We start from the raw sequence: 26,736 nt of genomic DNA on the forward strand, positions 1-26,736 counted from the left end.
ACACCCCCCAAATCGCGATTAGAGCCATAATTAAGGAGATAAATCGATTTAAAGGTTTGGGAAGTCCACCGGCCGACAAATAAAGGTTTTTGGAATATTTTATACTGAGAAATTTTGGTATGAAAATTTCGAGCATCTGAACACCCCCCAAATCGCGATTAGAGCCTTAATTAAGGAGATAAATCGATTTAAAGGTTTGGGAAGCCCACCGGCCGACAAATAAAGGTTTTTGGAATATTTTATACTGGGAAATTTTGGTATGAAAATTTCGAGCATCTGAACACCCCCCAAATCGCGATTAGAGCCTTAATTAAGGAGATAAATCGATTTAAAGGTTTGGGAAGCCCACCGGCCGACAAATAAAGGATTTTGGTATATTTTATACTGGGGAATTTTGGTATGAAAATTTCGAGCATCTGAACACCCCCCAAATCGCGATTAGAGCCATAATTAAGGAGATAAATCGATTTAAAGGTTTGGGAAGCCCACCGGCCGACAAATAAAGGATTTTGGTATATTTTATACTGGGAAATTTTGGTATGAAAATTTCGAGCATCTGAACACCCCCCAAATCGCGATTAGAGCCATAATTAAGGAGATAAATCGATTTAAAGGTTTGGGAAGCCCACCGGCCGACAAATAAAGGTTTTTGGAATATTTTATACTGGGAAATTTTGGTATGAAAATTTCGAGCATCTGAACACCCCCCAAATCGCGATTAGAGCCTTAATTAAGGAGATAAATCGATTTAAAGGTTTGGGAAGTCCACCGGCCGACAAATAAAGGTTTTTGGAATATTTTATACTGAGAAATTTTGGTATGAAAATTTCGAGCATCTGAACACCCCCCAAATCGCGATTAGAGCCTTAATTAAGGAGATAAATCGATTTAAAGGTTTGGGAAGCCCACCGGCCGACAAATAAAGGTTTTTGGAATATTTTATACTGGGAAATTTTGGTATGAAAATTTCGAGCATCTGAACACCCCCCAAATCGCGATTAGAGCCTTAATTAAGGAGATAAATCGATTTAAAGGTTTGGGAAGCCCACCGGCCGACAAATAAAGGATTTTGGTATATTTTATACTGGGAAATTTTGGTATGAAAATTTCGAGCATCTGAACACCCCCCAAATCGCGATTAGAGCCATAATTAAGGAGATAAATCGATTTAAAGGTTTGGGAAGTCCACCGGCCGACAAATAAAGGTTTTTGGAATATTTTATACTGAGAAATTTTGGTATGAAAATTTCGAGCATCTGAACACCCCCCAAATCGCGATTAGAGCCTTAATTAAGGAGATAAATCGATTTAAAGGTTTGGGAAGCCCACCGGCCGACAAATAAAGGTTTTTGGAATATTTTATACTGGGAAATTTTGGTATGAAAATTTCGAGCATCTGAACACCCCCCAAATCGCGATTAGAGCCTTAATTAAGGAGATAAATCGATTTAAAGGTTTGGGAAGCCCACCGGCCGACAAATAAAGGTTTTTGGAATATTTTATACTGAGAAATTTTGGTATGAAAATTTCGAGCATCTGAACACCCCCCAAATCGCGATTAGAGCCTTAATTAAGGAGATAAATCGATTTAAAGGTTTGGGAAGCCCACCGGCCGACAAATAAAGGTTTTTGGAATATTTTATACTGGGAAATTTTGGTATGAAAATTTCGAGCATCTGAACACCCCCCAAATCGCGATTAGAGCCTTAATTAAGGAGATAAATCGATTTAAAGGTTTGGGAAGCCCACCGGCCGACAAATAAAGGTTTTTGGAATATTTTATACTGAGAAATTTTGGTATGAAAATTTCGAGCATCTGAACACCCCCCAAATCGCGATTAGAGCCTTAATTAAGGAGATAAATCGATTTAAAGGTTTGGGAAGCCCACCGGCCGACAAATAAAGGTTTTTGGAATATTTTATACTGAGAAATTTTGGTATGAAAATTTCGAGCATCTGAACACCCCCCAAATCGCGATTAGAGCCTTAATTAAGGAGATAAATCGATTTAAAGGTTTGGGAAGCCCACCGGCCGACAAATAAAGGTTTTTGGAATATTTTATACTGGGAAATTTTGGTATGAAAATTTCGAGCATCTGAACACCCCCCAAATCGCGATTAGAGCCTTAATTAAGGAGATAAATCGATTTAAAGGTTTGGGAAGCCCACCGGCCGACAAATAAAGGATTTTGGTATATTTTATACTGGGAAATTTTGGTATGAAAATTTCGAGCATCTGAACACCCCCCAAATCGCGATTAGAGCCATAATTAAGGAGATAAATCGATTTAAAGGTTTGGGAAGTCCACCGGCCGACAAATAAAGGTTTTTGGAATATTTTATACTGAGAAATTTTGGTATGAAAATTTCGAGCATCTGAACACCCCCCAAATCGCGATTAGAGCCTTAATTAAGGAGATAAATCGATTTAAAGGTTTGGGAAGCCCACCGGCCGACAAATAAAGGATTTTGGTATATTTTATACTGGGGAATTTTGGTATGAAAATTTCGAGCATCTGAACACCCCCCAAATCGCGATTAGAGCCTTAATTAAGGAGATAAATCGATTTAAAGGTTTGGGAAGCCCACCGGCCGACAAATAAAGGATTTTGGTATATTTTATACTGGGGAATTTTGGTATGAAAATTTCGAGCATCTGAACACCCCCCAAATCGCGATTAGAGCCATAATTAAGGAGATAAATCGATTTAAAGGTTTGGGAAGCCCACCGGCCGACAAATAAAGGATTTTGGTATATTTTATACTGGGAAATTTTGGTATGAAAATTTCGAGCATCTGAACACCCCCCAAATCGCGATTAGAGCCATAATTAAGGAGATAAATCGATTTAAAGGTTTGGGAAGTCCACCGGCCGACAAATAAAGGATTTTGGTATATTTTATACTGGGAAATTTGGGTATGAAAATTTCGAGCATCTGAACACCCCCCAAATCGCGATTAGAGCCTTAATTAAGGAGATAAATCGATTTAAAGGTTTGGGAAGCCCACCGGCCGACAAATAAAGGTTTTTGGAATATTTTATACTGAGAAATTTTGGTATGAAAATTTCGAGCATCTGAACACCCCCCAAATCGCGATTAGAGCCTTAATTAAGGAGATAAATCGATTTAAAGGTTTGGGAAGCCCACCGGCCGACAAATAAAGGTTTTTGGAATATTTTATACTGGGAAATTTTGGTATGAAAATTTCGAGCATCTGAACACCCCCCAAATCGCGATTAGAGCCTTAATTAAGGAGATAAATCGATTTAAAGGTTTGGGAAGCCCACCGGCCGACAAATAAAGGTTTTTGGAATATTTTATACTGAGAAATTTTGGTATGAAAATTTCGAGCATCTGAACACCCCCCAAATCGCGATTAGAGCCTTAATTAAGGAGATAAATCGATTTAAAGGTTTGGGAAGCCCACCGGCCGACAAATAAAGGTTTTTGGAATATTTTATACTGAGAAATTTTGGTATGAAAATTTCGAGCATCTGAACACCCCCCAAATCGCGATTAGAGCCTTAATTAAGGAGATAAATCGATTTAAAGGTTTGGGAAGCCCACCGGCCGACAAATAAAGGTTTTTGGAATATTTTATACTGGGAAATTTTGGTATGAAAATTTCGAGCATCTGAACACCCCCCAAATCGCGATTAGAGCCATAATTAAGGAGATAAATCGATTTAAAGGTTTGGGAAGTCCACCGGCCGACAAATAAAGGATTTTGGTATATTTTATACTGGGAAATTTGGGTATGAAAATTTCGAGCATCTGAACACCCCCCAAATCGCGATTAGAGCCTTAATTAAGGAGATAAATCGATTTAAAGGTTTGGGAAGCCCACCGGCCGACAAATAAAGGTTTTTGGAATATTTTATACTGAGAAATTTTGGTATGAAAATTTCGAGCATCTGAACACCCCCCAAATCGCGATTAGAGCCTTAATTAAGGAGATAAATCGATTTAAAGGTTTGGGAAGCCCACCGGCCGACAAATAAAGGTTTTTGGAATATTTTATACTGGGAAATTTTGGTATGAAAATTTCGAGCATCTGAACACCCCCCAAATCGCGATTAGAGCCTTAATTAAGGAGATAAATCGATTTAAAGGTTTGGGAAGCCCACCGGCCGACAAATAAAGGTTTTTGGAATATTTTATACTGAGAAATTTTGGTATGAAAATTTCGAGCATCTGAACACCCCCCAAATCGCGATTAGAGCCTTAATTAAGGAGATAAATCGATTTAAAGGTTTGGGAAGCCCACCGGCCGACAAATAAAGGTTTTTGGAATATTTTATACTGAGAAATTTTGGTATGAAAATTTCGAGCATCTGAACACCCCCCAAATCGCGATTAGAGCCTTAATTAAGGAGATAAATCGATTTAAAGGTTTGGGAAGCCCACCGGCCGACAAATAAAGGTTTTTGGAATATTTTATACTGGGAAATTTTGGTATGAAAATTTCGAGCATCTGAACACCCCCCAAATCGCGATTAGAGCCTTAATTAAGGAGATAAATCGATTTAAAGGTTTGGGAAGCCCACCGGCCGACAAATAAAGGATTTTGGTATATTTTATACTGGGGAATTTTGGTATGAAAATTTCGAGCATCTGAACACCCCCCAAATCGCGATTAGAGCCTTAATTAAGGAGATAAATCGATTTAAAGGTTTGGGAAGCCCACCGGCCGACAAATAAAGGATTTTGGTATATTTTATACTGGGGAATTTTGGTATGAAAATTTCGAGCATCTGAACACCCCCCAAATCGCGATTAGAGCCATAATTAAGGAGATAAATCGATTTAAAGGTTTGGGAAGCCCACCGGCCGACAAATAAAGGATTTTGGTATATTTTATACTGGGAAATTTTGGTATGAAAATTTCGAGCATCTGAACACCCCCCAAATCGCGATTAGAGCCATAATTAAGGAGATAAATCGATTTAAAGGTTTGGGAAGTCCACCGGCCGACAAATAAAGGATTTTGGTATATTTTATACTGGGAAATTTGGGTATGAAAATTTCGAGCATCTGAACACCCCCCAAATCGCGATTAGAGCCTTAATTAAGGAGATAAATCGATTTAAAGGTTTGGGAAGCCCACCGGCCGACAAATAAAGGTTTTTGGAATATTTTATACTGAGAAATTTTGGTATGAAAATTTCGAGCATCTGAACACCCCCCAAATCGCGATTAGAGCCTTAATTAAGGAGATAAATCGATTTAAAGGTTTGGGAAGCCCACCGGCCGACAAATAAAGGTTTTTGGAATATTTTATACTGGGAAATTTTGGTATGAAAATTTCGAGCATCTGAACACCCCCCAAATCGCGATTAGAGCCTTAATTAAGGAGATAAATCGATTTAAAGGTTTGGGAAGCCCACCGGCCGACAAATAAAGGTTTTTGGAATATTTTATACTGAGAAATTTTGGTATGAAAATTTCGAGCATCTGAACACCCCCCAAATCGCGATTAGAGCCTTAATTAAGGAGATAAATCGATTTAAAGGTTTGGGAAGCCCACCGGCCGACAAATAAAGGTTTTTGGAATATTTTATACTGAGAAATTTTGGTATGAAAATTTCGAGCATCTGAACACCCCCCAAATCGCGATTAGAGCCTTAATTAAGGAGATAAATCGATTTAAAGGTTTGGGAAGCCCACCGGCCGACAAATAAAGGTTTTTGGAATATTTTATACTGGGAAATTTTGGTATGAAAATTTCGAGCATCTGAACACCCCCCAAATCGCGATTAGAGCCTTAATTAAGGAGATAAATCGATTTAAAGGTTTGGGAAGCCCACCGGCCGACAAATAAAGGATTTTGGTATATTTTATACTGGGAAATTTTGGTATGAAAATTTCGAGCATCTGAACACCCCCCAAATCGCGATTAGAGCCATAATTAAGGAGATAAATCGATTTAAAGGTTTGGGAAGTCCACCGGCCGACAAATAAAGGTTTTTGGAATATTTTATACTGAGAAATTTTGGTATGAAAATTTCGAGCATCTGAACACCCCCCAAATCGCGATTAGAGCCTTAATTAAGGAGATAAATCGATTTAAAGGTTTGGGAAGCCCACCGGCCGACAAATAAAGGTTTTTGGAATATTTTATACTGGGAAATTTTGGTATGAAAATTTCGAGCATCTGAACACCCCCCAAATCGCGATTAGAGCCTTAATTAAGGAGATAAATCGATTTAAAGGTTTGGGAAGCCCACCGGCCGACAAATAAAGGATTTTGGTATATTTTATACTGGGAAATTTTGGTATGAAAATTTCGAGCATCTGAACACCCCCCAAATCGCGATTAGAGCCATAATTAAGGAGATAAATCGATTTAAAGGTTTGGGAAGTCCACCGGCCGACAAATAAAGGTTTTTGGAATATTTTATACTGAGAAATTTTGGTATGAAAATTTCGAGCATCTGAACACCCCCCAAATCGCGATTAGAGCCTTAATTAAGGAGATAAATCGATTTAAAGGTTTGGGAAGCCCACCGGCCGACAAATAAAGGTTTTTGGAATATTTTATACTGGGAAATTTTGGTATGAAAATTTCGAGCATCTGAACACCCCCCAAATCGCGATTAGAGCCTTAATTAAGGAGATAAATCGATTTAAAGGTTTGGGAAGCCCACCGGCCGACAAATAAAGGATTTTGGTATATTTTATACTGGGGAATTTTGGTATGAAAATTTCGAGCATCTGAACACCCCCCAAATCGCGATTAGAGCCTTAATTAAGGAGATAAATCGATTTAAAGGTTTGGGAAGCCCACCGGCCGACAAATAAAGGTTTTTGGAATATTTTATACTGGGAAATTTTGGTATGAAAATTTCGAGCATCTGAACACCCCCCAAATCGCGATTAGAGCCTTAATTAAGGAGATAAATCGATTTAAAGGTTTGGGAAGCCCACCGGCCGACAAATAAAGGATTTTGGTATATTTTATACTGGGGAATTTTGGTATGAAAATTTCGAGCATCTGAACACCCCCCAAATCGCGATTAGAGCCATAATTAAGGAGATAAATCGATTTAAAGGTTTGGGAAGCCCACCGGCCGACAAATAAAGGATTTTGGTATATTTTATACTGGGAAATTTTGGTATGAAAATTTCGAGCATCTGAACACCCCCCAAATCGCGATTAGAGCCATAATTAAGGAGATAAATCGATTTAAAGGTTTGGGAAGTCCACCGGCCGACAAATAAAGGTTTTTGGAATATTTTATACTGAGAAATTTTGGTATGAAAATTTCGAGCATCTGAACACCCCCCAAATCGCGATTAGAGCCTTAATTAAGGAGATAAATCGATTTAAAGGTTTGGGAAGCCCACCGGCCGACAAATAAAGGTTTTTGGAATATTTTATACTGGGAAATTTTGGTATGAAAATTTCGAGCATCTGAACACCCCCCAAATCGCGATTAGAGCCTTAATTAAGGAGATAAATCGATTTAAAGGTTTGGGAAGCCCACCGGCCGACAAATAAAGGATTTTGGTATATTTTATACTGGGGAATTTTGGTATGAAAATTTCGAGCATCTGAACACCCCCCAAATCGCGATTAGAGCCATAATTAAGGAGATAAATCGATTTAAAGGTTTGGGAAGCCCACCGGCCGACAAATAAAGGATTTTGGTATATTTTATACTGGGAAATTTTGGTATGAAAATTTCGAGCATCTGAACACCCCCCAAATCGCGATTAGAGCCATAATTAAGGAGATAAATCGATTTAAAGGTTTGGGAAGCCCACCGGCCGACAAATAAAGGTTTTTGGAATATTTTATACTGGGAAATTTTGGTATGAAAATTTCGAGCATCTGAACACCCCCCAAATCGCGATTAGAGCCTTAATTAAGGAGATAAATCGATTTAAAGGTTTGGGAAGTCCACCGGCCGACAAATAAAGGTTTTTGGAATATTTTATACTGAGAAATTTTGGTATGAAAATTTCGAGCATCTGAACACCCCCCAAATCGCGATTAGAGCCTTAATTAAGGAGATAAATCGATTTAAAGGTTTGGGAAGCCCACCGGCCGACAAATAAAGGTTTTTGGAATATTTTATACTGGGAAATTTTGGTATGAAAATTTCGAGCATCTGAACACCCCCCAAATCGCGATTAGAGCCTTAATTAAGGAGATAAATCGATTTAAAGGTTTGGGAAGCCCACCGGCCGACAAATAAAGGATTTTGGTATATTTTATACTGGGAAATTTTGGTATGAAAATTTCGAGCATCTGAACACCCCCCAAATCGCGATTAGAGCCATAATTAAGGAGATAAATCGATTTAAAGGTTTGGGAAGTCCACCGGCCGACAAATAAAGGTTTTTGGAATATTTTATACTGAGAAATTTTGGTATGAAAATTTCGAGCATCTGAACACCCCCCAAATCGCGATTAGAGCCTTAATTAAGGAGATAAATCGATTTAAAGGTTTGGGAAGCCCACCGGCCGACAAATAAAGGTTTTTGGAATATTTTATACTGGGAAATTTTGGTATGAAAATTTCGAGCATCTGAACACCCCCCAAATCGCGATTAGAGCCTTAATTAAGGAGATAAATCGATTTAAAGGTTTGGGAAGCCCACCGGCCGACAAATAAAGGATTTTGGTATATTTTATACTGGGGAATTTTGGTATGAAAATTTCGAGCATCTGAACACCCCCCAAATCGCGATTAGAGCCTTAATTAAGGAGATAAATCGATTTAAAGGTTTGGGAAGCCCACCGGCCGACAAATAAAGGTTTTTGGAATATTTTATACTGGGAAATTTTGGTATGAAAATTTCGAGCATCTGAACACCCCCCAAATCGCGATTAGAGCCTTAATTAAGGAGATAAATCGATTTAAAGGTTTGGGAAGCCCACCGGCCGACAAATAAAGGATTTTGGTATATTTTATACTGGGGAATTTTGGTATGAAAATTTCGAGCATCTGAACACCCCCCAAATCGCGATTAGAGCCATAATTAAGGAGATAAATCGATTTAAAGGTTTGGGAAGCCCACCGGCCGACAAATAAAGGATTTTGGTATATTTTATACTGGGAAATTTTGGTATGAAAATTTCGAGCATCTGAACACCCCCCAAATCGCGATTAGAGCCATAATTAAGGAGATAAATCGATTTAAAGGTTTGGGAAGTCCACCGGCCGACAAATAAAGGTTTTTGGAATATTTTATACTGAGAAATTTTGGTATGAAAATTTCGAGCATCTGAACACCCCCCAAATCGCGATTAGAGCCTTAATTAAGGAGATAAATCGATTTAAAGGTTTGGGAAGCCCACCGGCCGACAAATAAAGGTTTTTGGAATATTTTATACTGGGAAATTTTGGTATGAAAATTTCGAGCATCTGAACACCCCCCAAATCGCGATTAGAGCCTTAATTAAGGAGATAAATCGATTTAAAGGTTTGGGAAGCCCACCGGCCGACAAATAAAGGATTTTGGTATATTTTATACTGGGGAATTTTGGTATGAAAATTTCGAGCATCTGAACACCCCCCAAATCGCGATTAGAGCCATAATTAAGGAGATAAATCGATTTAAAGGTTTGGGAAGCCCACCGGCCGACAAATAAAGGATTTTGGTATATTTTATACTGGGAAATTTTGGTATGAAAATTTCGAGCATCTGAACACCCCCCAAATCGCGATTAGAGCCATAATTAAGGAGATAAATCGATTTAAAGGTTTGGGAAGTCCACCGGCCGACAAATAAAGGATTTTGGTATATTTTATACTGGGAAATTTGGGTATGAAAATTTCGAGCATCTGAACACCCCCCAAATCGCGATTAGAGCCTTAATTAAGGAGATAAATCGATTTAAAGGTTTGGGAAGTCCACCGGCCGACAAATAAAGGTTTTTGGAATATTTTATACTGGGAAATTTTGGTATGAAAATTTCGAGCATCTGAACACCCCCCAAATCGCGATTAGAGCCTTAATTAAGGAGATAAATCGATTTAAAGGTTTGGGAAGTCCACCGGCCGACAAATAAAGGTTTTTGGAATATTTTATACTGGGAAATTTTGGTATGAAAATTTCGAGCATCTGAACACCCCCCAAATCGCGATTAGAGCCTTAATTAAGGAGATAAATCTATTTAAAGGTTTGGGAAGCCCACCGGCAGACAAATAAAGGATTTTGGTATATTTTATACTGGGAAATTTTGGTATGAAAATTTCGAGCATCTGAACACCCCCCAAATCGCGATTAGAGCCTTAATTAAGGAGATAAATCGATTTAAAGGTTTGGGAAGTCCACCGGCCGACAAATAAAGGATTTTGGTATATTTTATACTGGGAAATTTTGGTATGAAAATTTCGAGCATCTAAACACCCCCCAAATCGCGATTAGAGCCTTAATTAAGGAGATAAATCGATTTAAAGGTTTGGGAAGTCCACCGGCCGACAAATAAAGGTTTTTGGAATATTTTATACTGGGAAATTTTGGTATGAAAATTTCGAGCATCTGAACACCCCCCAAATCGCGATTAGAGCCTTAATTAAGGAGATAAATCTATTTAAAGGTTTGGGAAGCCCACCGGCAGACAAATAAAGGATTTTGGTATATTTTATACTGGGAAATTTTGGTATGAAAATTTCGAGCATCTGAACACCCCCCAAATCGCGATTAGAGCCTTAATTAAGGAGATAAATCGATTTAAAGGTTTGGGAAGTCCACCGGCCGACAAATAAAGGTTTTTGGAACATTTTATACTGAGAAATTTTGGTATGAAAATTTCGAGCATCTGAACACCCCCCAAATCGCGATTAGAGCCATAATTAAGGAGATAAATCGATTTAAAGGTTTGGGAAGTCCACCGGCCGACAAATAAAGGTTTTTGGAATATTTTATACTGAGAAATTTTGGTATGAAAATTTCGAGCATCTGAACACCCCCCAAATCGCGATTAGAGCCTTAATTAAGGAGATAAATCGATTTAAAGGTTTGGGAAGTCCACCGGCCGACAAATAAAGGTTTTTGGAATATTTTATACTGGGAAATTTTGGTATGAAAATTTCGAGCATCTGAACACCCCCCAAATCGCGATTAGAGCCTTAATTAAGGAGATAAATCTATTTAAAGGTTTGGGAAGCCCACCGGCAGACAAATAAAGGATTTTGGTATATTTTATACTGGGAAATTTTGGTATGAAAATTTCGAGCATCTGAACACCCCCCAAATCGCGATTAGAGCCTTAATTAAGGAGATAAATCGATTTAAAGGTTTGGGAAGTCCACCGGCCGACAAATAAAGGTTTTTGGAATATTTTATACTGGGAAATTTTGGTATGAAAATTTCGAGCATCTGAACACCCCCCAAATCGCGATTAGAGCCTTAATTAAGGAGATAAATCGATTTAAAGGTTTGGGAAGTCCACCGGCCGACAAATAAAGGTTTTTGGAATATTTTATAATGAGAAATTTTGGTATGAAAATTTCGAGCATCTGAACACCCCCCAAATCGCGATTAGAGCCTTAATTAAGGAGATAAATCGATTTAAAGGTTTGGGAAGTCCACCGGCCGACAAATAAAGGATTTTGGTATATTTTATACTGGGAAATTTTGGTATGAAAATTTCGAGCATCTGAACACCCCCCAAATCGCGATTAGAGCCTTAATTAAGGAGATAAATCGATTTAAAGGTTCGGGAAGCCCACCGGCCGACAAATAAAGGATTTTGGTATATTTTATACTGGGAAATTTGGGTATGAAAATTTCGAGCATCTGAACACCCCCCAAATCGCGATTAGAGCCATAATTAAGGAGATAAATCGATTTAAAGGTTTGGGAAGTCCACCGGCCGACAAATAAAGGTTTTTGGAATATTTTATAATGAGAAATTTTGGTATGAAAATTTCGAGCATCTGAACACCCCCCAAATCGCGATTAGAGCCTTAATTAAGGAGATAAATCGATTTAAAGGTTTGGGAAGTCCACCGGCCGACAAATAAAGGTTTTTGGAATATTTTATACTGGGAAATTTTGGTATGAAAATTTCGAGCATCTGAACACCCCCCAAATCGCGATTAGAGCCTTAATTAAGGAGATAAATCGATTTAAAGGTTTGGGAAGTCCACCGGCCGACAAATAAAGGTTTTTGGAATATTTTATAATGAGAAATTTTGGTATGAAAATTTCGAGCATCTGAACACCCCCCAAATCGCGATTAGAGCCTTAATTAAGGAGATAAATCGATTTAAAGGTTTGGGAAGTCCACCGGCCGACAAATAAAGGATTTTGGTATATTTTATGCTGGGAAATTTTGGTATGAAAATTTCGAGCATCTAAACACCCCTCAAATCGCGATTAGAGCCTTAATTAAGGAGATAAATCGATTTAAAGGTTTGGGAAGTCCACCGGCCGACAAATAAAGGATTTTGGTATATTTTATACTGGGAAATTTTGGTATGAAAATTTCGAGCATCTGAACACCCCCCAAATCGCGATTAGAGCCTTAATTAAGGAGATAAATCGATTTAAAGGTTTGGGAAGCCCACCGGCCGACAAATAAAGGATTTTGGTATATTTTATACTGGGAAATTTTGGTATGAAAATTTCGAGCATCTGAACACCCCCCAAATCGCGATTAGAGCCTTAATTAAGGAGATAAATCGATTTAAAGGTTTGGGAAGTCCACCGGCCGACAAATAAAGGATTTTGGTATATTTTATACTGGGAAATTTTGGTATGAAAATTTCGAGCATCTGAACACCCCCCAAATCGCGATTAGAGCCTTAATTAAGGAGATAAATCGATTTAAAGGTTTGGGAAGTCCACCGGCCGACAAATAAAGGATTTTGGTATATTTTATACTGGGAAATTTTGGTATGAAAATTTCGAGCATCTGAACACCCCCCAAATCGCGATTAGAGCCTTAATTAAGGAGATAAATCGATTTAAAGGTTTGGGAAGCCCACCGGCCGACAAATAAAGGATTTTGGTATATTTTATACTGGGAAATTTGGGTATGAAAATTTCGAGCATCTGAACACCCCCCAAATCGCGATTAGAGCCTTAATTAAGGAGATAAATCGATTTAAAGGTTTGGGAAGCCCACCGGCCGACAAATAAAGGATTTTGGTATATTTTATACTGGGAAATTTTGGTATGAAAATTTCGAGCATCTGAACACCCCCCAAATCGCGATTAGAGCCTTAATTAAGGAGATAAATCGATTTAAAGGTTTGGGAAGTCCATCGGCCGACAAATAAAGGATTTTGGTATATTTTATACTGGGAAATTTTGGTATTAAAATTTCGAGCATCTGAACACCCCCCAAATCGCGATTAGAGCCTTAATTAAGGAGATAAATCGATTTAAAGGTTTGGGAAGCCCACCGGCCAACAAATAAAGAATATTGCAATTTATTATACTGGGAAATTTTGGTATGAAAATTTCGAGCATCTGAACACCCCTCAAATCGCGATTAGAGCCTTAATTAAGGAGATAAATCGATTTAAAGGTTTGGGAAGCCCACCGGCCGACAAATAAAAGATTTTGGTATATTTTATACTGGGAAATTTTGGTATGAAAATTTTGAGCATCTGAACACCCCCAAATCGCGATTAGAGCCTTAATTAAGGAGATAAATCGATTTAAAGGTTTGGGAAGCCCACCGGCCGACAAATAAAGGTTTTTGGAATATTTTATACTTGGAAGTATTGGTATGAAAATTTCGAGCATCTGAACACCCCCCAAATCGCCATTAGAGCCTTAATTAAGGAGATAAATCGATTTAAAGGTTTGGGAAGCCCACCGGCCGACAAATAAAGGATTTTGGACTATTTTATACTAAGAAGTATTGGTATGAAAATTTCGAGCATCTGAACACCCCCCAAATCGCGATTAGAGCCTTAATTAAGGAGATAAATCGATTTAAAGGTTTGGGAAGCCCACCGGCCGACAAATAAAGGATTTTGGACTATTTTATACTAGGAAGTATTGGTATGAAAATTTCGAGCATCTGAACACCCCCCAAATCGCGATTAGAGCCTTAATTAAGGAGATAAATCGATTTAAAGGTTTGGGAAGCCCACCGGCCGACAAATAAAGGATTTTGGAATATTTTATACTGGGAAATTTTGGTATGAAAATTTCGAGCATCTGAACACCCCTCAAATCGCGATTAGAGCCTTAATTAAGGAGATAAATCGATTTAAAGGTTTGGGAAGCCCACCGGCCGACAAATAAAAGATTTTGGTATATTTTACACTGGGAAATTTGGGTATGAAAATTTCGAGCATCTGAACACCCCCCAAATCGCGATTAGAGCCTTAATTAAGGAGATAAATCGATTTAAAGGTTTGGGAAGTCCATCGGCCGACAAATAAAGGATTTTGGTATATTTTATACTGGGAAATTTTGGTATTAAAATTTCGAGCATCTGAACACCCCCCAAATCGCGATTAGAGCCTTAATTAAGGAGATAAATCGATTTAAAGGTTTGGGAAGTCCATCGGCCGACAAATAAAGGATTTTGGTATATTTTATACTGGGAAATTTTGGTATTAAAATTTCGAGCATCTGAACACCCCCCAAATCGCGATTAGAGCCTTAATTAAGGAGATAAATCGATTTAAAGGTTTGGGAAGCCCACCGGCCGACAAATAAAGGTTTTTGGAATATTTTATACTTGGAAGTATTGGTATGAAAATTTCGAGCATCTGAACACCCCCCAAATCGCCATTAGAGCCTTAATTAAGGAGATAAATCGATTTAAAGGTTTGGGAAGCCCACCGGCCGACAAATAAAGGATTTTGGACTATTTTATACTAAGAAGTATTGGTATGAAAATTTCGAGCATCTGAACACCCCCCAAATCGCGATTAGAGCCTTAATTAAGGAGATAAATCGATTTAAAGGTTTGCGAAGCCCACCGGCCGACAAATAAAGGATTTTGGACTATTTTATACTAGGAAGTATTGGTATGAAAATTTCGAGCATCTGAACACCCCCCAAATCGCGATTAGAGCCTTAATTAAGGAGATAAATCGATTTAAAGGTTTGGGAAGCCCACCGGCCGACAAATAAAGGATTTTGGAATATTTTATACTGGGAAATTTTGGTATGAAAATTTCGAGCATCTGAACACCCCCCAAATCGCGATTAGAGCCTTAATTAAGGAGATGAATCGATTTAAAGGTTTGGGAAGTCCACCGGCTGACAAATAAAGGATTTTTTATGGATATGACTTAATTCGAACCGGAGGACTCTTGGAGTGAATTTAGTTATTTTCTATTTAAGTCCGAATGCTTTGTTTTAAAGAGATGTCCATAGGGTAGAGCACTACTTCGGCGTAATCGTCCACTTCCGTTCTATCGAGCAGAGAACATGACTTCACCGAGCACAAACCAGTAATACGTTTGTACCGATGCGTTAGTTCACAAGCTACAACACGAAGCCTATTAGAGCGTATTGGGTGCATATTTGCACTCATTGTTCTCAAAGCAAAGAAAGTGCTCCTAGCGATCTCGCTTTTTCTACCTTCAACCGTAAGACGAAGAAAATCCAATGGCGTTTCGATGCATTTTGACGGAATTGAAATTCGTAGGACGAATTTGCAATCAAGCAGTGTTAGATTTTTAACAATATCTCAACAAAGTGTGGCTCCTTATCAAATTCAACGGTACTTTTGGAAAGGGAAATAAGTTTTAAAGTCATCTTGGATAGAAACATTTAATTTTTTGTTAAAACATATTCAAGAAAGAGAGGTAAAGCGTGAGTTGTGCTTAGTAGGACGGAAATTAGACCAAAAACCCTATTTCATTCTTGTAGATACGCTTTCTATTGATCAACATTCCAAACATGATGCCTCCTGTAAAATGTGTAACGGAAAACTTGCAATGTTTGAAAAATTATAGCAAATCTATTGGTGCCATTTTCCACTGAATACTTTATAGATTCATTCGGCATCAATAGATTTTAGGTCGATCAATACATTGCTAAGTAATGATTTTTATAACTTATAATCTTTATATTCTATGAATGACAAAATTTATCGCAATGATCAGTCCCAAAATCCAAGCATTAGCTAGAGTATTTGATCCGGAAACTGCATCTGGCTTAATCGGCTCTGGTGGACCTGTCGTGACTGTTGTACCATGATTCTCAGTTGAAGCTGTGATTGTAGTATCAGTAGTAGTCTCAGCTGCAGCAGGATTAGTAGACGTCTCCTCTGTCACCGGACTAGTGTCTGTAGTTACATTTTCCTCGTTTTCTGGATTTGCTTGCATTTTGTCATTTGTGTGTGCGTTACCGAGAACATGCTCAACCAAATCGTGTAGCCAAATCTGCGACTCTTGCTTGTCTTGGGAGTTTTGCTTCTGAATCGTAGCCGTGAAGGAAGTTGCCAAATGGGGTCCGTTCTTGTTGGCGGACATAGTCACAACGGTCGAAGCGTTCGTTTGGGATGGTTTGCTTGAAGTATCATTCATTTCCCGGTCCACGGTTTTCGTTATTCGATGGCTCATCGAGGTGCACAAGATTTTGTCTTCCGAGCAGAGCGAGCAATAGGTATTCGGTTCGGGACTATGTCCGGCGCAGAAGTTCCTGTCATCCGTGCAACCCTGCTTGAAGTGAATGGTTTGTGACGAGGGGTCCATTTCTTCCAGGAGGAAGCAGTAATGGGTGCAGTTTTCCTTGGTGGAATTCTTGAAACAATCGTCCCAATCGACGGTTGAGACGCAGCGGCTACACTCTAGAGCTGCAAAAGGCATTAGTTTGGATCGAGTTGGATTGGGAATCGAGTTGAATATACCTGATTGAGCAAAGGCCACGGTGGTTATCACAAGCAAAAGCGTTAGAGACATAGCGAGTTGATGGTTGAAGTGCAATTGGACTGAGATTCGAATTGAGCGAGCACATGTGGTGGATTTTACGATTTTATCGATTGAAATTACATTTATCAGCGAATCCGATACAATTTGACGCAGGTTCGGTAAAACGAATTATCGATAACAACTGTTGGATTAGGTGTTAGGTGTTGATTTTGACTCTATTGAACTGACTTTCCAACTGTCGTGTTCTTTCAGCTCTCATCAACTTACCGGAATTGCGGGCCAGCTTGAACGAACACTGGGACAGGGCGTTGCCTGTTTCGCTGTACTATGATCACCACGAGGATTCCGGCAGGCAACAGGACATTACCAAGGCAATTAACCGATTTTACTTCAACGACCGGAAGCTGATTAAGGAGACGGAGCAGAATCTCACCAATGTAGGTTGCGAGCAAACGGTGGTTAATTTCATTATTTATTTCCTTCTACCATATCTTATCCTTTGTGAATAATCCAATTGAAATCAATCATAGGGTGGTTCAAGCGGTGCCGCCAGGATTTTCTGAGGCATAAAGTCTCTGATCACCCCTTCTTTTAGGAAAGGAAGTAAAGTCGTTGGTCCCCGGTTCATGAGTTTGATGGCTCGATATGTAGGGTTCAGGTGTGGGAGCTTACCTTCCTGGCGTCGGTAGCGTTGGTACCTTTCATTTGTTCATTTTCCGGATATAAGATTAATTTTTTTCCGATTCCTTGGCAATTTTTGTTTTTTGTGTTCTATTTATCTTGAGCAAATTTAATCCTTCTGTTTGCTTCTGATTGGAACATTGCAAAAGTGTTCAACTTGACTGTACCTCCCGCAAAGTTCATATCTCATCAAACACTGTCTTTATTATCCTCAACGCCACAAAAGTTCCAATCCCAACGCAATCAAGCCACAATGCAATCTTCATTTCACCTGAAATTAGCCAACTGAAAATATGCAAACAACATTCCAGCCCCCCAACCAAGCCACCGAACGATTTAATTAAACATTTGACCAACCAATTTCGACGCCGGTTGATTTTTACGGTACGGTTCTCCCAGTGTTGGTTTAATTATTATTTTTTTCCAGCTTTACTCCGACGGATGGTTCTTGGCCGGTATGGACGAGTATTTGCACATCCGACTGGGAAGGAGCAACGGCCAAAAGCGACCCACTGGCACCGTTGGACCGACGTACGTGTACCTCTTTGCCCAGCGATCGGCCGCCAGCTTTACGGAAATTTTCGAAGGTGGCAAAGAAAATTACTACGGTCAGTTAGGGACTAACCACTACTGGGGGGCTGCCTTTGACCTCGTTATTAATTTTCTACCTCCCAAACAGGTGTCAGTCACGCCGAAGAGCTACAATATCTGTTCCCGATTGGTAAGGATCTGTTCGTGACGTCGATTCCGACGCCGGAGGAGCTGCAGGTCCGGAAAGTCATCATCAAGCTGTGGGTCAATTTTGCCAAATTTGGAACTCCGACGCCAGAACAGGATGACTCCTTCCCCGAGTGGCCACCGACAAACAGATTTCCACTTACGTATCTCCGGATTGGAAGTTCAGGTTCGGATGGTGAACCTCTGTTTGCCGTGGAGAATGGACTGTTCGAGGAACGGTCCACCTTCTGGAGGGAACTACGAGCACATCATCCTTCGGAGGGCTTAAGGAAGGACGAGTTGTGATAGGGTGGTCAAGGTTGGGAAATTTTTTTGATTAAACTGGAATGGTAGTATCAATATTGATGAAAGTTGTTTTTTTAGGAAGAAAATTTCCTGTGGATATATTTATAAATTAAGGGGATTAAAGCAAACATTTTTCAATTAAAATTGAATTTATTTACGTGAACATCTGGCTGAATTATCGAATCGAATCTTGTGAGGCAAAGCACAGCTGAATATCAATGATCAATTTTAACAAATCAATTATAATTATAAAGAATCCAAACCCAAATCAGTAGATTATATTATTGCATGATGTTGTTTTACTAACTTTACCTCGATCATTTATGCCCATGAACACTAGGTTGATGCAAAATTTGAAATTTTCACTACACAGTGCTCATACGGTTCCAAATTGGGCCCTGATTAGCCTCCCAAAACTTGAACTCATTTAGTGAGAAACTGACTTGGCACAAACCATTTGAAGTTTATATGGAAATTACTATGGGAAAACAAAACTTTTTGTTCATTGTCTTCTAGCCTTTTTACATATTGTACTTTTAACAAATTCTATTGCTATTCTTATGGGAATTTTTATCAGCTACAACTTTGCAGAAAATCGTTTTTCAGCCAAACGTCAAATTAAATAGTTATTAATTGTTTAAGAGATTGATAATCTTATGGCAAGATTAAGCAATTGTATTTTAGGCAACACTGTATTCTGCAGTGTGACATAGTAGCCATGATTTTTGTCCTCTATTCTACGCACCATAAACACCAATGTTGCCTGCTGAACAGTTGATTGAGCATAATCATAAGACATCAGTGACTTGAATCATTAATAACTTTTGTTCCTTATAAGTAGTCTCTAACAAAGTTGCAGCTGAGAAAATTTTCAACAAGTTCAGCTATCATTTTTTAAAGTAGAGTGAACTGGTGAATTTTGAGATAGATATGCACCGAAATTATGGTTTCTCCATAGTAATTCCCATATAAACTTCAAATGGTTTGTGCCAAGTCAGTTTCTCACTAAATGAGTTCAAATTTCGGGAGGCTAATCAGGGCCCAATTTGGAACCGTTTGAGCACTGTGGAGCGAAAATTTCAAATTTTGCATCAGTCTAATGAACACCAATGAATGAATAGTAATGAACTTTAACTAAAACAGACAGATGGATCTCGATTTTGGCAGCTTCATCTCTGTTGCCAAAATCGAGGCACGCTAAAATCGAAACTTTTTTGACCCGCCAGAATTGTGTGCTAAAATGGCTTAACAATAAGAATCAATGCTTCCTAAGTCGATCCTAAGTGGAGTGTTGAAAAAACTTGTGAAAACAATTGATATTCATGAACAAAAAAAAATCATTTTGCAAAAATCGAATACCACTTTGGTCTCGATTTTGGCAACATCAACTTACTTAAGGGTCCTGTGCACCACCAGCGGTGCAAAGGGCCAACGTGAAAGATTTCCATCCTGGGCGGCTGCTCGCTTTTGCCTTGACCTGGGCCCAGGTCAGATTCCTATCGACTTGCTTAATTTCCTTATTGAGGCTCCGCCGCCATGAGCCCCTGGGTCTGCCTCTGCTGCGATGTCCTGCCGGATTCCAATCCAGCGCTTGCTTGCAGATTTCGTTACCGCCCCGTCGAAGTGTGTGGCCGACTCACCTCCACTTTCGCTCTCGAATTTCTGTTGCTATCGGCTTCTGATGACATCGACGATGGAGCTCGGCATTCGAGATCCAGTTGTGAGGCCACCAGGCACGAATTATATACCGCAGGCATCGGTTGATGAAGACCTGCAGCTTTTGAGTGTTCTCTGCTGATATACACCACGTCTCGCTGGCGTATAACAACACAGATTTCACGTTCGAGTTGAAAATTCGGATTTTGGTGCGTTGACTTATCTGGTTGGATCTCCATACGTTTCGTAGACTCGCAAAGTCAGCCCTAGCCTTCTTGATTCGTGCACCTATGTCGCTCTTGGTCCCGCCGTCCGACGCTATTTGGCTGCCAAGATATTGGAAACTTTCGACCTTCTCCACTGCTTGCCCCGCTACCGTAAAGTTGGAAGGGTTGCCCGTGTTGATATCCAACGATTTGGTCTTGTTGACGTTGATGGTAAGACCCGCTGCAGAGGAGCGTTCGGCTAGGTCATTGAGCTTAATCTGCATATCAGAGCGCCGTTGTGCTAGTAGAGCAACATCATCAGCCAAATCGAAGTCGTTGAGATGCTCCATGGTGATAGGCTGCCAAAGCAGCCCACGGTCCGGTACACGGTCAATTGCACCTACCATGATCTCGTCGATTACGATGAGAAACAGTAGCGGTGATGGTATACATCCTTGTCTCACACCAGCGACTACCCGGATAGGGTCGGACAAGGCTCCGTTATGCAGAACTCTGCACGTGAAAGCCTCATACTGCGCTTCGATGAGGTTGACGATTTTATCCGGGACTCCCTTGCGTCTCAGGGCGCCCCACAGATTCTCGTGATTGAGACGGTCGAAAGCTTTTTCGTAGTCAATGAATACCAAATAAAGGGACTCTTGGAATTCATTGACCTGCTCCAGAATGATGCGGAGCGTGACAATATGGTCCACACAAGATCTTCCGGCACGGAATCCTGCCTGCTGCCATCGGAGGGTCGCGTCGATCTTCTCCTGTATCCGATTCAAGATAACTTTGCACAGAACTTTGAGAACAATACACAGTAACATGATGCCTCGTCAATTGTCGCACACAGTCAGATTCCCCTTCTTTGGTACCTTCACTAAGATGCCCTGCATCCAGTCGGCCGGAAAGGTAGCGGTGTCCCAGATATTACAGAATAGTTGATGCAACATTTGTGCAGATAGCATGGGGTCAGATTTGAGCATCTCTGCTGATATGCGATCGACCCCTGGAGCCTTGTATGATTTCATGCTTCGGATAGGTGCTTCAATCTCCTGCAGTGATGGGGCCTCGGAATTGACGCGAGTGATACGCCGCACCCTAGGCGGATCATGCCGAGATGTTGATGGCTGGTTGGCCGTCGAAACTTGAAGAAGTTGTTCGAAGTGCTCAAACCAGCGTTTCAGCTGGTCAGTGGGGTCGGTAAGCAATTGTCCAGTCGTGTCCTTCACTGGCATCCTCGGGTTCATCCTTGCTCCACTCAGGCGTCGTGAGATATCGTAGAGGAGGCGTATATCGCCAGTGTTTGCGGCTTTCTCCCCTTCGTCGGCCAGGGAGTTCACCCACGCTCGCTTGTCCCGTCTGCAGGAGCGCTTGACTTCCTTCTCTAGAGCCGAGTACCGTTGACGGGCTTCGTTCTTGGCTCCTCTGGTTCTCGCCCGCTCTATCGCGGCTTTTGCTTCTCTACGCTCCTCAATCTTCCGCCAGGTTTCATCTGTGATCCACTCTTTCCTCTGAGTGCGCAGCTCACCCAAGTTGTGCTCGCTTGCTTCTATAAAGGCATTCTTGATGGCCGTCCATTGTTCTTCTACGCTGCCACCTTCTGGAACGTCCGCAGCTCGAGTCTCAAGCTCTTCAACAAAAGACCTTTTTACCGCTGGATCTTCAAGTCGGCGTGTGTTGAACCGCCGCCCGAGTCTCTCCTCCCGTCGCTGGATCCGCGCCATGCGTAGGCGGATTTCACCGATTAGAAGGTGATGGTCAGACGCGATGTCGGCGCTGCGTTTATTCCGGACATCAAGAAGGCTCCGTCTCCATTTTCGGCTGATGCAGATGTGGTCGATCTGATTCTCGGTATGTCCATCACGGGAAAACCACGCGACTTTGTGCACTGGCCGATGGGGGAGCCCCCGATCACCATGTCGATATTGCCACAAAATTCTGCAAACAGCTCACCGTTCTCGCTCATTTCGCCGAGACCATGGCGTCCCATGATATGCTCATGATCCGTGTTGTCGGAGCCGATCTTCGCATTGAAGTCGCCAGTGTAGATCTTGATGTCACCCTTTGGAACCTTATCCACGACGGCATTCAGTTGACTGTAAAAATTCTCCTTGTTCTGTAGCTCGGCAGCATCGGTTGGCGCATAACATTGGATTATGGTAAGGTTACGAACCCGTGTTCAAAATCTGGCAACGATTATCCTCTCATTAACAGGCTCCCACTTGATAAGCGCAGCACTTGCCTGGACGCTAAGTAGGAGACCAACTCCACGATGGCGGGGAGTGTTTTCACCTCGAATACCAGAGTATAGTAGTACCTGTCCCGACGGCAGTTTGTGTTCTCCAAAGTTTGGCCAACGAACTTCACTCAGTCCCAGGATTTCTAGCTTCATGCGTCGCGCCTCGTTGGCGAGTTGTGCCAGTTTACCCTGCTGGGCTAACGCTAATACATTCCATGATCCAATTCGTGTCCGTTGTTTTGCGCTAAAAGTCGTTGCCGTTAAATCAGTTCGATGTCTTTCTCTGTTGGTTTCTGTAACAATTGTAAAGGTTTCAGAGACAGTAGGTGCACAGACAAACAGACATAACACATTGAATATTTCTCACTGTAAAACATCGTCGCTAAAACATTACCGCCATCTGTTGAGTAGACTGTGGTGGGTAGTACGCTGAACAGATGGCGGTAGTGTGTAAACGTCAAACGCAAGGGAATTGACTATGCGCGCCACAGTTGGCGGTGCTACCAACTACGATACTTTTAAATTGACCGTTAAATGCTTGTTCGATGAACAATTAGCGAGTGTTATGTCTGTTTGTCTGTGGTAGGTGCAGTGATGGAAAAGTTCGCGAAAACTCACTATGACTCGCGAACTTTTCCCTTGGTGAACTTCGTGAAATATCGCGAACTTTTCCAACACTGGGTAGGTGGTTGGCCTAAGGTCTCTTATCCGCCGTGATGGGGCTGCCATCTTAGGTGTAGCTTCCGGGGAAGAGCATTTCTTATTCAGCCGCTGGATGCCAGTCAGACGATGTTTGAGCCGCACCTCCATGGTGAACAGACGCTCGGGTTGGCGAAGCATTTCCTCTATCACCGTGCTATGGTTACCGCGCCAGTGCCAGTGGTTACCGCGCTGCTATTGTCGGATTGACAACATTGCCCAGGCTACGCCAACCAGCTGTGTCCATGTTTCAGCTGGCAGTCTTTTGTAATCATATGACTTGTAGAGGCGTGAGGTAGGAATTTGTGAGGACCGGAGCTAGGTATATCGCTCCTTCCAGATTGTCACTCACCATTTTGTAGCCCACAGCGTGACACACATTGAGAGTGGTCTACTTCTGTCGACAGCCGAGTGAACACTGATTCCAACCTTTAAGTCTTGATCCACTGAACAACTTTGCCGAAGACAGTAACCTTCTATATGTCCAGGATCGCGAGATATTCCATGTTGGTCCCTATTAGGTCAAATCTCATATGCTACGGGTACTCTATTTACGTGAATTTGATTTACGCGGTACGTATTACTCGCGCTCCTCGGGGGGGAGAGTGTATGTGGTAAATGACTAAACAACAGTAAAACACCACGCTTTAAAAAAATTCCTCCAAATTTTCAAAAAAATGACTCGTTGGGTATAGAATAAGAGTTCTACTACTACTTTCATTTCAAAGTTTGGCCAACCCATTCGCGAGAAAATCAGTCATGATTCTTCAGAATAAATTTTGAAACATGTTGTAACATTAGGTGAACTTTTAGTATAAAGGCTGACTAAAAGACTTGAATTGGTACGCCCCTCGCGCGCCGCTAGCACGTCTCTAGTGCTGGGAATCGAAAATCTTTGACAGTGATTTGTTTACACTTCTATAGAGAACAACTGGTGCAAGTCTGATCAAAGTAGTCAATCGCGTTTAGAAATAACGTCAAATGGAAGTCGAAAGGAGAAGAAATATTGTACACAAACACCTGAAAAATCCGGAGTGGTCCGGTTCCAAGCTGGCTAAAGTGCTGAAGATGCCGAATACAACAGTTTGTCGAGTGCTCAAAACCTACTATGAAACCCTGAGTGTGGAAAGGAATCAGCGTACCTACGAAATAACTGGAACCAGGGATCGTCAGCTGCGCAGCAAGGTGTTGAGGTGCGTTAAAGCCAACCCCGGTCTTTCGATCCTAGATGTGGGCAGAAGGTATAACGCCAACTTTCAAACGGTATGGAACATCCTTACCAGGGAAGGATACAAGTCGTACAAAGCCAGTAAACATCCGACCCTGCACATGAAGCACAATTCCGTGGCCAAAAAAGCGTGCACGGCTCTTGTACGACCATGTTTTGACGAAACACAAGGGCTGTACTTTGATCGATGACGAAACATACGTCAAACTCGATTTTAAGAAGTGTCCCGGTCAAAAGAAGGCCATGATTTGGCAAGCGATTTGCAGTTGTGGCCTGAAAACGGAACCATTCTCGACGATGACATCCCAAGTTTACATCGAAGAATGCCTGAAAAAGTAGAAGGGTCTGTGCCTAGGGGCACGAACGGAAGCTTGACGTAGGACCGCTAGTGGACGGAATAAATGTGAAGAGCATTAAGTTCTTTTAATTGATCAAATCAGGCATAACATTTGATAACGGCACAAAAGCATTTGTAAACAAACATTCTAAGGCCCTTTACACGCGAACTAAAGTACGCCCACGCAAACCAATACCACTTACGGAAAGGTGATAGTTGCCCCTATGCGATGATGTTGTTGGTTTGCGTGAGCGTACTTTGGTTCGCGTGTAAAGGGTCTTAGAAGGTTTGTTTACAAATGCTTTTGTGCCGTTATCAAATGTTATGCCTGAAATATCTATTATCTCAACTCTTTCCGTTTTTGAATTGTAGGCAATCCAAATTTGTAATCTTTTTCAAAAAGAAAGTTGATTACGAGAATCAATCAAAATCACTTGCACCCCTGCTTCCAAGTTTGTGTGGTCGTTGGGGGCTTGTGGTTCTAAATATGGACAAACAAGCATAGATAAATTCTATTCCAACTCTTTACTGATGTAAGCTTGATGGCCCTGAAAAGGGCCGTTTTATTGAAGGGACATCCATGGCCACTTACGCTTGGCGTGTTTAGTGTAGGTGACAGCATCACGGACCTCATTTTCCACGAACACCTTCAGCACACCTCGTAGGTCAGACCGGAGATACGTCAGACACTGCCACGGCGAGCCAGACGACGAATGGTGGTTATCTCGAAGAATTTGCGATGACGATTGGCACCTCCTTTGCCACGACCTACTGCTGCTATTGCTGACCACGCCGTCCGAAGCGAAAATGAGCTGATACCAGACAGCAGCGCTGCTTTATATCTTTTTAGGTTAAAGCAGAATGATGTGCAACCAAGTGGTATAAAAGCTACAAAGACTCCTCCCATTATGAGTAGTTTGCTATCAAGTAGCGACACTGACTATTTTCTTTTTGCCTCCACGGCGAATATGAACGCCCCAAATTTGAGTTTAGTTCACTCATAATCGCCAAAAGTGTAGGAACTCAGCGATGAGTAAATTTGTTTTATGATTTCCTGTGGAAAACCTAAAAAATCTGCCAGAAAATGAGGAAATTGACGAAAATTTTATTCAGTCTCGGAGTAGTACCAATAGACTGAGTGAATCCAATCTTTACTTTTCTCAAATTCGGGAATTTTTCCCTGGAAAATCCTGTAAATATTTACTCATCGCTGAGTTCCTGCACTTATTTCTGAGATAACTAAACTCAAATTTGGGTCGTTCTCATTCGCCGTGATAAATATCGGTGCCGGTGGTTAGCGTGATTACCTCTCACCCCAGCATGCCTCGGTCCAATCTCAGTCGGTGCCATCGGCATGTTCTAAGGCATAACATCTCTGGGAGCTGCCTCCCTGGCGTCGGTAGCATTGGAGCTCAGTACGGAAAACAAATCTCGCGTCACTTTGCAATAGGTCCTATCTACATTGATCGATTCTCTTCATCGACACTCTCTTTCGTAAATAACTCGGCTTCACAAATCTGGATCAACAATAGAAAAGAGCCCATCAGCATTTGTAAACAAACCGTTCCAAAGCCCTTTACTCACAAAGCGAAGGCCACCCACACAAACCAACACTATCATCGGATAGGGGAAACTTTTACCTACAAGATGTTGGTGTTGGTTTGTGTGAGCGGCCTTCGATTTGTGAGGCTTTGGAACGGTTTGTTTACAAATGCTTTTCGGCCCTATTCTATTGTTGATCCAGAAATGTTTCCTGCCGTCTTCGTCGAATTGGATGCTAGATTGTTGTTTCTTCCATCGAAAATATCCCACCGTGGCGATTCAAAGTTGATCAAGGTTGATCAAAACAAT

At 41.0% G+C, this 26,736-nt stretch overlaps 1 protein-coding gene across 1 annotated transcript in view; it reads left to right on the forward strand.

Annotated features, from left to right (window-relative positions):
• Positions 1-18,526, forward strand: part of LOC135698928 (juvenile hormone esterase) — a 97,336-nt gene extending 78,810 nt beyond the window's left edge. Inside the window, exons 4-6 of the mRNA XM_065219079.1 lie at positions 17,063-17,247; positions 17,919-18,099; positions 18,171-18,526. Coding sequence (XP_065075151.1) covers positions 17,063-17,247; positions 17,919-18,099; positions 18,171-18,514 — 710 coding nt within the window. The 3' untranslated portion in view covers positions 18,515-18,526. The remainder of the gene's footprint in view (positions 1-17,062; positions 17,248-17,918; positions 18,100-18,170) is intronic.
• Positions 18,527-26,736: the final 8,210 nt, after the last annotated feature.

Source organism: Ochlerotatus camptorhynchus, unplaced genomic scaffold (assembly GCF_037179485.1).
Source record: "Ochlerotatus camptorhynchus isolate MF236.1 unplaced genomic scaffold, CSIRO-AGI_Acam_v1.1 ptg000099l, whole genome shotgun sequence".
Taxonomy (NCBI): domain Eukaryota; kingdom Metazoa; phylum Arthropoda; class Insecta; order Diptera; family Culicidae; genus Ochlerotatus; species Ochlerotatus camptorhynchus.